This window comes from Amyelois transitella, chromosome 16 (assembly GCF_032362555.1).
Source record: "Amyelois transitella isolate CPQ chromosome 16, ilAmyTran1.1, whole genome shotgun sequence".
NCBI lineage: Eukaryota > Metazoa > Arthropoda > Insecta > Lepidoptera > Pyralidae > Amyelois > Amyelois transitella.
In genome coordinates this window covers 8,720,263-8,733,865 of record NC_083519.1, presented here as the reverse complement: position 1 = coordinate 8,733,865, position 13,603 = coordinate 8,720,263, and the positions used below count along the sequence as shown (strand labels likewise).

General features: G+C 34.4%; 1 protein-coding gene across 1 annotated transcript in view; it reads right to left on the bottom strand.

Moving 5' to 3' along the window:
* The window catches only part of LOC106129552 (COUP transcription factor 2), an 82,541-nt gene extending 79,692 nt beyond the window's left edge, over positions 1-2,849 (bottom strand). Inside the window, exons 1-2 of the mRNA XM_013328150.2 lie at positions 2,809-2,849; positions 1,868-2,163 (exon numbers count right to left, since the gene is read on the bottom strand). Coding sequence (XP_013183604.1) covers positions 1,868-2,163; positions 2,809-2,849 — 337 coding nt within the window. The remainder of the gene's footprint in view (positions 1-1,867; positions 2,164-2,808) is intronic.
* Positions 2,850-13,603: the final 10,754 nt, after the last annotated feature.

The window sequence follows — 13,603 nt, the reverse complement described above, 5'->3', positions numbered from 1 at the left end:
AGGTGTTTATTAAAAGAGATGAATGCGCTTACAATTTGTGTTAATATCTCCATTATTTTAAATGAAGTGCATTGTGTAAAAAAAACATATTTGGTTTAAAAAAATACTAAAAAAATTTAAAATTTATGTTCAAAAACGTTCACTTGTTTGTTTTTCTTTCTCTTTCTTTTTGACTTAAATTCTTTTGTTAAAATTATTTGACACATGATTTTTAAACTACTTTGAACTTAACCAGTCAGAGGTCAGGGTCTGCGGGCCTTGCTTTGACGATGCTCCAATAGACCTATTAAGTAAGTCATAAAAAACACGTAAGCACAATCCGTCCCATAAAAATGATTCTTCATGTTTCTTTATTTTGTATGCGAAATGGTAAAAATTATTGGACTAAAATGTTATAGATTTTCTTAAAACGTAACTACAATGATGGCAAGTTGGCACGTGCCGTGTTGAAAACTGTACCGCATACAATGCACATGACATTATTCTCATCTGCTGATAAAGTTGGAAAATACGTGAAATTGTCACATACCTAAGTACAAATTAAGAAAATTAAAATAATTAGCGGGACGAAAGCGGCGGCGCGGTTTCCCAGAGTTTCATTCATCGCTATCTTGAGGCTATCTTTGGCACGATAAAAATAATTATTTGGTGACATGAAACGTAATTATTAAGACTCGCCGTACGTCAGTGTTTGTTGTCTTTGTTCAGATGATTTATGAAGAATCAAATTAATGCTTGTAATGTTTAGGAGTATGTATAAGTAAAAAACCTATTATAACATTTTTGTAATGAAAAATCCTACTTTAGTATTAAAAATACTTTATGATAATAATTATTATTTAAATATTTAATATTTTTTTAAAAGATCTTTAATCCTGTTTATTAAATAAAAAAAAACGTATAAAGTACCTACCTCCCTACCTGTGGTGGATAAATTATGTATAATATTTTTGTGAGCCTATTAATTTGACACTAGTTTAATAATTAGAATAAGTATATTTCTGGATAAAATATTCTAACGATAATTATTAAATGAAAGTCAATATTTTAAAGTTATAAACAAACAGAATAATTCAATAAAAATAATTGATCAATAAAGTTATCAAAGTCCCATTATTGAAATTATTAACCCTTCAAAGTCCCAGAAACATAGCCGAATAAGTAACAGTGGTAAAATGTCATAAGTCAGAAAACGGCAATTTCTAACGCGGGATAATTTGCATAAAAGTGAGACCCCTTATCTTAACAACCAGGCTGTTTATGAAAACTTCGTCTTATTTCATTCTGATTAGAACCGCAGTTAATTGAGATTTTTGAGGTTAGGGGAAGATTAATTGCCTTCATTGTTTCCGCTGATATAATATTTCACCGGCTTGACAAGGTTATTATTTCTTTTCTTTTATTATTTATCTTGTGCTGCAGAAGAATTCAATATCAGTTTAAATAAAATTACAAAATGAATAATAACCTAAGTAATGCCTTATTGTCTTTTGTTATTTACTTTTGAAATCACATAAAAAAGTTAAAGCTTTATAGATAAACGGTAAGTTTTTTTCCAAATTTGGGTGTAATTCTAATTAGAATTAATAAATTTCACTTCATAGATTGGTTAAACATTTTTACTTCATTATTTTCTTTTTCACTATTTAAATATTGCCATGTCTTTAAATTTGTTTAAAAACAGTAACACTGATCTTACTGCTTTTCTAATTCAGCATTATCATGCGAAGGAAAAGTTCTTACGTCTCGTTACTGGAACCTACTTCCTATTTCGTCATAATGTAAAACATATAAAATGAGTTTCCGCATCACTTTAAAGTTCCGCAACGTCACACAACACATAAATAAACACATCACTTTCACCTACCCTCACAAGTGAACTGGCCGTAGTGTTTCCCCGAAGACTTGTCTCCGCAGACCACACACTCCACATTCTGGCCTTTATCCGTCGCGGAGGAGCCGCTTTGCGTCGACGCGGCCTGACTCGCGGGAGTCGACGGAAGGAGCTCGTCATCCCGCCAGCTGCCGCGGAAGCCGAGCTCCAAAGGCGGGAGGTCAGGGCCTCTCGGAGGGCAAAGCCCTGGGCCTCCGACCCCGCCGTATACTAGCGCTCCGTGCGTGATGATGCCGGTTGCCGTCACAGGGCAAGAAACGCGCCGCGCGCTTGTGTGTCAAGGGTCGCGGTTCAGACGCGACTGAGCCAGGTCGGGCCAGGGCGCGCCGCTCCGCCATTGGCCCGGTGGCCCGCAGGGGCAGGGAGCGAAGGCCCCGCCACCTCGACCGCGGCCCCCTCCCGCGGGGGAAAATCTTTCAGTGGCCAAGTACGGTTGGTAAGAAAATTTCAAGTTTCAGTTGTTTTAGTTTGCACGTTGCTTTTTTTTAATGATAAGGCGAGTTTTTTCGATATGTTATGCTTTTAACTTAACTTGTAGCTACTATCTGAATATAAAAATGCAGCGTCGTAATACGACGTAAATAACTATTTGTTTTGAGACAGTCATTAAGTTAAACATAGTTGGCAATTAATTATGGTCATTGAATTTTGATATATGTAGAGTAAAATAAAACATTCATAAATAAAGTAAATCTTGAACTACATAGGTATCATACAGCAGTATACCTAGTGAGAGATCTAGTGAGAGATCTAGCTAGAAACGTAATATTCTTATGTCTAAATTACGTATAACAATGAAACAAATTAAGGCTATCAGTAGATTGTGACTTTTTTTTTATTTCGAAACGTAAAAATTTTATCGTCTCGGAAAAATAATTTCCCAAGACGTTGTGCAGTTTTTTCTCCAACGCTACCTGAAAATCCTACTTTGTATCAACTTTCCCACTGCCTCCATATTTCTGCTCGGCTGATAGGCACTCTATATACTTACTTAGCTATCTACATCTCCGTGTGTACTTTATTTGAAGCACTTACGGCGTGGATATGAATAGACTGTATTACATACGAATGAAATGAATAACTTTTAGTGTAGCTACTTAGAAATGTAATATTAGATTCGTTAATTCTACTAAAAAATCATGTCTTGTTTTGTTGTAATAGTATTTCTTGAAATGATAATGATAGAGCATGTAAACAATTAACTTGTATATATTAATTATTATTAACTTAATTCTACAAAATAAAGTATTTTCGCAATATTAAAATGAAACAAACCATACAAGGATCAAATACTAAAAAAAACATGAAAATAAATTCATTAATTCGAAATAATTCGAATAACGGATCGCTCTCAATTTTAATCAAAATAACGTAACGTGTACGGTTAGATCCAGATCGATCTAGATCAGTGGTAGGCGGCGCGCGCGCCGGGGCGTGGCTTCTGGAGGGGGGCGCCATCGCCACATTTGTCAACGTGACGTGCTGCCGGCGTCACGCGTCCATGCGTCACTTTTTTCAACTCTGAATACATTTACTAAACTCATTCGGATTATGTTAATATGCGATTGTGTATGAATTACTCCGAAAAGTTTTAAAAACAAGTGGCTGTTTGAATAATTTAAATATTTCTTGTGTCCAAATAGCACTATGACGAAATAATACCTACATTATTATTTTATCGGTTAGTAACTAAATATCGGGGTATAGATTTTTTTTTATAAAATAAAAAAAGTTCTTTGAATACATACCAAATATTTTAAAGCAGATAACTATTAAAAAAATCAAACAAACTGAGAATAAAATTATGGTAATCATTTACGAGTAAATATTTCAATAAAATCGACTGCTCTTAAAACTTCTATTAACTTACCTTATAGAATAAGAATGCATACTTACAAAGAGAATATTATTTTTGTTTCTAACATACTTATTTAATGTGTTTTTAGATCTACGGACGTTTTAATAATGTCAGGTTGACATACAAATTAAATATAAAATAGGTACGACAATGTAGTAATTACTTATTCGTTTAAAAGCCTATGAAAACCTAAAATTCTTAGAAAATGATTCACCACTTTAAAACAAATCAAAAACATTTGACGCGTCTTATTAGGATTTATGCTACATACCAATTGTAAGTACTGGTGTAATGTTTTTAATTAAAACGAATGTGTTTGATCAATGTAATGAATCAGCTCTTTTATATTCGGTTAAATTGATGTTGACGATGAGACGTTAGAAATATTCAGCGCTGAATTAGTCGTCGCAGTTAAACTACACATAAATATCACTTTTTTTTACTTTCGGGGTAGACAGAGCCGGTTGTAACGAACCAGAGAGACTAAGGTTAATTGGATGGCATAAAATACTGAAATTCTGAGAGTGATAGGTTGCAATATGTACGGGGAAAAAGTAGTTCTCTTATGGTTTTAATTCATGGATACCTTTGCATGGAAGCAATAATGTTTACATGAATATTTTAATTCTTATTAGAATTTAATACTGCATCGCCGTGTGGTTCCCGGCACTTAAGAATAGAACCAATCCATATCTATCCATAGATGACGTAAAAGGAGACTAAGGTAGAGGTAAATAAGTGAAGTGGCATTCTTGTAGGCGATGGGCTAGCAACCGCTGTCAAAATTTAAATCTCAATTCCAATATTGAGCCATACTTACTTACAGCTGAACTTAGCCTTTTAATCTTTTCAAGACTATTCGCTCTGTCTACCCCGCAACGGATTTAAGTACGTGATTGTATGTATTTTACTTATGTATAGAATAAAATAGAATAGAATAGATTTATTTTCAAAATTGGATACAAGATATCACTTATTGACGTCACATAACTTAAATCTAATTATAACTACTACAGTATGTAATTTAATTCTCGTACTATCATCAACTAACACCATCGTGATATATTCTTTCGGTTAGTTGTGATTCCAGCGAGCATCTTACTAAAAAGCTAGTGTTGAAATTTTAATAGACCTGATTTTCCTACTTATATATATATATAATTCGTTTAGATTCCAAAGATATCTATGGTAGGTACTCTTATATTGAGTAATATTTTCTCCATTCATACATACTGGCCGATCATAAAATCGAAATTAGAATACTTGTTATTTTCTTTTAAGAGTTGCGATTCAAAATGGCCAGTATTAAAATAGTCCAGTCTACCATCAGCATACCAACAGACGAACTTTCTTATATATTATTAATAAGGATAAAAGTGCGGCTGGGCGGGCCGGGCAGGGCGGCGCGACCTTTGACCCGCCCTCGCAACTCCCCCGCACTTTCACCTCTCGCCTTGGGGGTGAGATGAGTATAACTATAGCCTTAGATACAGCCAGGAAGTATGTTTATGCTGTAGTATAAACTTTGGGTACTAAATTTCGGAGTCTGTTGTAAGTAGAGATACTTGCTTACTTAAGAAGTATAAGGTATCTTGTATTTTTATATAGGTACTTAAGTATTTAATTATTCGTAGATGTTAAAGCTAAATTTGCAAAAAGTAAACCTTTGTTTTGATTTATTTTAAATATCGTTTAAATATTACAATTAGGTAACAAAAAAGAATAGGACCACTCCATCTCTTTCCCATGGATGTCGTAAAAGGCGACTAAGGGATAGGCTTACAAACTTGGGGTTCTTTTTTAGACGATGGGCCAGCAACCTGTCACTACTTGAATCTCAATTCTATCGTTAACCCCAATAGCTGAACGTGACCATTCAGTCTTTTCAAGACTGTTGGCTCTATCTACCCCGCAAGGGATATAGACGTCACCATATGTATGTATATTACAATTAGGTTTTTTTATATTATATATTAGATTTCTAAAATAGTTCTTGTAAAAGGGTAACCCGTCTTCACTGTATCGTGGTTAAACATTCAGTTTTCATTGCAGGTGACCACACAATATATTTTCTGATGCATACTTACCTTATCTTCTTCTTCTTCCTGGCATGAGTCCTGGGTAAGTATACCTATTCTCACCTCTCAGGAGAGGATCATCGCCTTACCTTATAAGCATTACGTCTTTATCCCACGCTTACTTACTGGGTAGACAGAGGCACAATGGTTTTGAAATTAAATACTCTTAGGGAACATTCGGCTGGATGGTTTAGTTATAGAAATTTAAATTATTAAGTGACAGATTTATTTAATACCTTGATGGTTGCTTAACTCATCGCCTAGAAGACTTTATAGTGATTAACTTTTACAATTACTCTGGAATAATACCAAACGAATACAGTAATAAGTAATCAGCATCATCTGTATTCCCTATCCATATTTTTTTTAGGTTCAGAACCCGGGGTTCAATATAAAATCATTATTTACTTACATAAGTATGCTACTCTATACATACAGATATAAGTCATCTACTGTATGTGACCCAAGAAAAAATATTGTTCCAAGGCTTCAGTGGAATTCTAACTCGATACTTCCCATTCAAATGCAGCTGCAGTGTAGTTTGTTCCGCTGCTTCTTCTACACATGCGCTTTGGAACCGGTAGTAGTTATAATTAGATTTAAGTGATGAGACGTCAATAAGTGATACCTTGTATCCAGATTTGGAAATAAATCTATTCTATTCTTCTTCTTCTTAAAAATATCTTAACCATTTTACCACCGACACTTAAGAAAAGAGAAGATATAATGTCTTAAAGAAACACCTAAACCTTCAAAATAAGCACATAAAACAGATTACAATCATTAAAACACAATTCTCATTACATATTTCTAAAATTGTTCATAGAACCTATGTATCTTAAAACCTTACATCGATCGTGACAACGGTGTCTGTGTGTCACCCCCCACCTCCCACCCTTACCCCCTCCACTCGGGTCCAGACTGAGTAATTGGGTGCACCTACTCTGATGCAAAGGACTTTTTTCTTTTCAGATAAATGGCTGATTTTGATCGTCAACTTTTTAAGATTTTTTTTTGTTTAGTGACAAAGTCTTGGACTTGGAATAGTTTGTTTGTTTATTTGTAATATCTTTATTGCATAGAAATTTACACAGTAACAAGAAGATAGAAAGTGCATAGTTATAAAATTAGTTATTTTAAATTACAAAATTAGTTGTTTTTGTAATACTTCTTTTTTTTAACTAACAATCAATGGATGTTGGTTTTGACTTCACACAAACAAATTTTTTATCAATAAGTAAGATTTAAGATAGACAAACAAGCCGGCTCTACAAGAAGAAGTTATTAGTGCTTATATGACTTCTAAGTAAGTACTTACCATAACGACAATTTATTTATACTAAGTCACTAAGTTTTGAAAATAAGTAGGTACCTATATCTTTTTCAGAACACGACGGATATGATGCTCTGATGCCCAAATAAGACATCAGACGTTCCCGAATTATCCCAACGTCCCGGAACGCGAAAACAAAAGAGCAGAAACAAACAGACAGACAAAAACTCAACCGAGTGATTTAGCACTGACGCGACACTTTCGATGCTTTTATTGATAGTGATTGATTTATTCGGTACTTAACTTTTTAGAATGTTTACATGTTGATTGCGTACAGTCAACAAAGTTAATTAAAAGTATTTATTTAAGTAATTATTGGTATGTTGGTCGTCTATACTAATATTATAAAGCTGAAGAGTTTGTTTGTTTGAACGCGTTAATCTCAGGAACTACTGGTTTGAATTGAAAAATTATTTTTGTGTTGAATAGACCATTTATCGAGGAAGGCTATAATTATAACATCACGCTGCAACTATTAGGAGCGAAGAAATAATGTAAAATATAAAAAAAAAACGAGGAAATTATTCATCCTTGAGGGCTTCAATGATGCCCAAAATAACTATTCCACGCGAACGAAGTCGCGGGCGCCGCCGCAATTATAAGAAGTTGTGCACTACAAACGTATATTTAATCACATCTTTATCACTTACGGGGTAGACAAAACCAACAGTCTTGTTAAGACTGTAAGGTCTTAAAGATGGAATTGTGATTCAACTAGTGACAGATTAGTAGCCTATCGCCTAAAAGAAGAATCCCAAGTTTATTAGCCTTTCTCTTAACTGACTTGACTAACTCAATGTGCACGGGAAGAGCAGCAGCTAATACTGCTGTTTTTACTTCGATAACAAACCTATCATGGAAACATACTAGGTTTGGTATCGAAGACACATTTGTATAGAAACTCTGGGATTGTAGGGACCATCTGCTCAATAACTTTTCCGACAATTGTCGAAGAAACCGATTGAGCTATCTCGTGATCGGAGGGCTGGAAGTTATCTGGCTCAGAGAATCAGCATTGCCATTCAAAACGGCAATGCTGCCAGCCTTCTGGGCACACTCCTGCAAGTTAATGCTATGCAGGGACTGTACAATTTGTAATCATGTTTTTTTATGAGTAGTTTTAGTTTTATTTCTAATTTTGCTTATTCCAAAATGTAATATTTGCATTACCTATTTACACAAAATAAACAAAAATGTGAAAGTAATTCGTAAATGATTCTGCAAACGGTACATCACATTCTTTCAGACGCTGAATGGTGGCTAAGTCCAATGAGTGATATATGTATGTACTCATCCTGACATAACTAAGTACTTATATGTCTTGCTTCTGATACTAAATGCATTGTGATTGTGATTTCTTTTTATTGTTATTCTTACATAAGTAAGTTTACATACAAACATATGTATATTCACGAGTATATCCCTTGCGGGGTAGACAGATCCAACAGTCTTGACAAGACTGAACAGCCACGTTTAGATTGAGATTCAATTAGCGACAGGTTACTAGCCTAACGCCTACTAAATTAATAAAACAAGAAATTCAATAAACACTACTCTATATACTACTAATATCATCCAAGGTTTTTAAAGATGTATGCATGTTTGTTATGCTTTACGTATAAACTACTGACCGGTTTTAATGAAAATTTGCAGTGAGTTGGTAAGTAGGTATTCAGTAAGTAAGTAGGTGGTTCAATATGTCTTATGTTATATATCATATGTATCTTATGTATATTATATCTTATGTACAAAAAATGTATACTTTATTGTCAATGTTTTATCAGCACGTTTCTCTGAAGTTTCAGTAACTAGAGATTCCTCCTAACAATTCATTGATGGTGTAGCGGGAGCGATGATTCGGGCTCGACCGCCACCAAAGGGAAGATCTTCCGCCAGGCTAGGTGTTATGCCTGGGGAACCGCGGCTCCGACGATGTTATGTCGGAGGTTGTATATATGTATGCTCCAATCCGTGAAATCTTTGCTTGCGTGATTTAGACTATTCGCTGTTTTTGACTGATAGCGTCGCGTGATTGGTTATTGTGACCCCACGAAAACTTTAGTACTACATAAAATAACAGATTTGATCAAGTTTTAAGATATGTTAACTTTTTAACAATAGGTATTCCTTCAAAACCGTGTGAAAAGATATCGTCAAGTTCTACAAATGTCGGAGAATGTGATGCATTACATATGATACACATTTACATTGATAAATTCGCTTCAAGTGTATAGATAATATAGCTGTACATATATTTATTTGCTCATTTATATTACGGTGATAAGGAGTGAGGCGGAGTGAGGTTATCAAACAGGTCACACCAGATAAACTGTCTTAACGCTAGGTTTCACATGCAAATTTCAGTCTTAATTTAACTCAGTTTTAGATTCATAATGATTGTGGGAATTTTCGAGTTACGCCATTTTGTTTTTAGTGGACAGCATTAATGTTTTATCTCGATCACTACTGGCTTTCAGATGTCACAATCATTGGATGTGAATAAAAGGAAAATATCTTCCTGAATATTGTTCTTCATCTCGCTTTGAATCTGTTTTTGTTCTCCCTGAAGATGAATCTAAGGGTCTACCAATTATCACTCCTTTTACAATGGTGACTAAAGAGTAGTCATATGAATCCAGAAATCAGAATAATGACGATTCTTATTCCTTTGAGACTGCTCTTATTTTCTACTATGAAAGGACTGAGTGTATCCAATACCGATATAATGAAAATCGAATAAACTTTGTCGCATATGTTGCGAAGTGTCATCAAAATCCATAAAGTCGCCGATACATGGAAAATCCTGTGCAGAGAAAAATGTAATCCGTCGGTCAGAGGCGCAGAACCGTTGGTCCCGGCCGCTGATGCGATTTCACGCTCGGCCGCGCGCGTTCGAAGGGCGAACGCGTTGCTATTTTGATGGGAACTGGCGAAACAAGAGATTTATTAATTTATATCTCGAAATCAAAAATCAGTAAAGACACAATTGATGATTTTGTCTTCAATTTAATTACGCCGCGGGGGTTCCCAGCTCCAATAGAAAAAAGAATATCCATCTCTCATCTCCATTCTATGGATGTCGTAAAAGGCGATTGAGAGATAGGCATATAAACTTGGGATTCTTCGTTTAGGCGATGGACTAGCAACCTTACTATTTGAATCTCAATTCTATCATTAAGCGAATTAGCTCAGCATGGCCTGTTTGTCTTTTCGAGACTGTTGGCTTTATTTAACCCGCAAGGGATATAGACGTGATCATATGTACGTGTAAGGCCATAATATTTTAATGCAACAAACTTTAAACCTAAATCATTAAGTATATCCTTTATTTTATTGCAGATTTGCAAAAATATAAAAATAATAGCCACTGTGTGTAAAAGCTAGCTCCTGAGAAGCGATATATTAAAGGGTTTCGTTCCTATTTAAATTAATTAAAAAATAATGTAGATCCTACTGTAAAAAGATATTGTTATTACTTATATTAAATGTTTATCTCTTTTACGTACAAACAAATACCTCTATTGTAATAAAATTAATACCTTTACAACTTTCCATCGGATGAACTTAATCTCGGTTTCATTACTTTAACAAAACGCCGCCAACAATCAGTCTAATAAAACGAGGTTCACAGTGGCGGCGCCACCGTCGCTTTGTGCGGAGGCGACCAATTGTGCGAAACCCCTGGCTGAGCACTTAATTGACTACCGAGCCGGTGCTTTTTGGAAACTCCCCCGATACGTAACGAAAATCGCCAATTTTTCGCATTCCAATGCCGTTTTCGTACACATTTAAAAAATGACTAGGTTAACAAAAACAGCGATGGATGTCGACTAGTTTTTAAAGTTCGATCGTTGTAGATATTAAAGGCAAGCCGATGATATCGGATTAAAGTGCATTGGAAATCAGATTTGTTGGCAAGTGATGGGATTGCGTGGGAGCGTTTAATGCCACTTAATCTGAGCGATTAGGCAGGGCTGTTTGGTGGTGCGCGCCGCTGCGGCCGAAGATGTCCAATGATTTGAATATTATATCTTATAGAAGGGTGTTCATTTGTAAGCGTATTGAAAAGGCTAGCTGTATTTTGTAACTTTTTCCTCTCTTGTAGAAATGTTAGTTAGTATTTTAGTGTGAATTACGTCGTTATCTTGGTTAAATTAAATTTATACCTTCGTCAAATATGACGGTAATGGCAACAAACGATTAAGTAGTATACTACAAATACTACAATTTCTAATTTAGTAATATGGTGCATCCCTAACTTAATTGTTGACAGGTAAAGATTCGCTGAAAACAACGTGTAAAGTAACGTCCTGTAAAATTTTAAATGAAAGGGGCTTTATCTTACTCTTTGTCATTTAGTTACGTTTACCACATTCACAGAAAAAGTGCCTAGGTATCAGTATTTTTAAGACCGTTAGTCCTACCTACTCCGTAGGGGATATAGACGTGATTGTATCTATGAATGTAGGTATCTAAACTAACACCATTAAAATTAGAAACAAAACTACACACGGCATTTGAGAGAGATTTACCTTTGACACACATTTATTTACCTTTGAGATTCACACGAACGAAGCCACATACAACAGCTACTACACAATAAACTGTTCGCGGACATCAATAACCTATCGATTATAAGGGTTGTCTGTCCGTTTGTATTAATATTGCAATATCGGAACGGGGAATAATCGGGATTACATCGATCCAGGTCACCGATTGCCCGGCTAATAGATTTCCCTCGGGAATATTCTATCTTAATCATTATACTCTCTTAATAATATTTTAGGGTCTGTGAAAGTAGTGAACTACGTTTGCGCTGTTGCTGCAAGGAAAACATACATACATATCGTCATGTCTATATCCCTTGCGGGGTAGACAGAGTTAACAGTCTCGAAAAGAAAGAAAGGCCACGTGTCAGCTGTGTGGCTTAATGATGGAGTTGAGATTCAATAAGTAGTGGCGGAGTTGCTAGCCCATCGTCTTCAAGAACAAATTGCGTTCTGTTACGATAAAAAAATAAGGTTGCGATATAGATTTCAGATCAGCTATGTAATACTATTTTATTAAACCAGCGGTGAAAATCTTAATTAAACTAAAATATAAATGTTTATTAAAAATAGTTTGTAAAAATAAAAATAGTGGGAATTTACAGAAAAAAGTATGTTATTCAAAGGTGTTTTTTTCTGTTTTTCTTTTTCTTATGGTGCAATAAAAAGTCTATCTATTTATCTACCTATTCTATGTATATGTAAACCAAATTTCATCATATTCGAATAAGTAGTTTTTGAGTTTATTCGTTACAAAGACACAAAAAAATTATCTGTTCTCTTTTACAATTGTGGAATGGATTAAATGATATAAGTTAATACTTTTTTATTTATTTATTTTTTATTACAAGAAGTGATGCGCATTGTACAACTTTTTTTATAACCAGTTACTTTTTATATTTTTAACCCTCATCTCGGCACGTGGTAGGGTTACGGCAGATCGCGGTTAACCCTTGAGATGCTGCTCATTGTAACAAATGATCCGCTAAGTGTGTGACGAGTTAAAAAAAACTGGGAAAGAAATGTGGGGTGAATAATTAGTTGATAATATTTTGAGACCCGTTTTAATACAATTAAAAATAAAACAAAAAAGATGTTATAACTGTAACAAAACACATAATGTAGTTATCCAATACCTCGTTTGTTTGAAATTAATACTTTTTTCGTATTTAAGATTTATTTGTAATGAAATTACTTTATTATATTTGATGATATTGATCTTTTTTGTTCAATTACTAACTAACATTTTGTATAGGAAGCAGAAACGACTAATCATCAAAAACAAAGTCATTCAGATAACAATTTATCTAAATTAACTAATTTATATACAGTTAAAATCAAATATAAAACACAAATCTAAATTCACAGCAACGCGTTGTTTTCCAATTCAAACCGCCATTGTTATCAAAAAAGTTTACAATGAAGCCAATCATCCTACCATCTTCTTTAGAATGGTATTCATTTTCAATGAGATTATTTACAAATCCTCTACTGGAATCCGGCTCTTTGGGGCTCGAGCTGTCAATATTGTCACAAAATATCAAATAAAAAAAAAATAAAAAACATCAAAAAACTAAAAAAAAAAAAAAAACATGAATGTGGCCTAATTTTCGCTCTCAATACGCACTTTGTGCGTAAGCATCGGGGCGTAATACAAATTAATTCGTATGTCTGTAAACCGCTTTTTTTTAAGAAAAAAAAAAGAAGACCGTTACCTTTTACGGCTTTTTTTTTCTTATTATTTATGGTGTAAAAATTGGGTTACTTAACGGGAGCATTCGAAGCTATTGTGTGCAATCTTGAGGGACGTTTTGCGCATTGAAAAAAAACGGGGAATGGTACTTTTTGTTATTTTTACTGGTAGGTAGATGTTATGCCAAGATATGTAGGCAC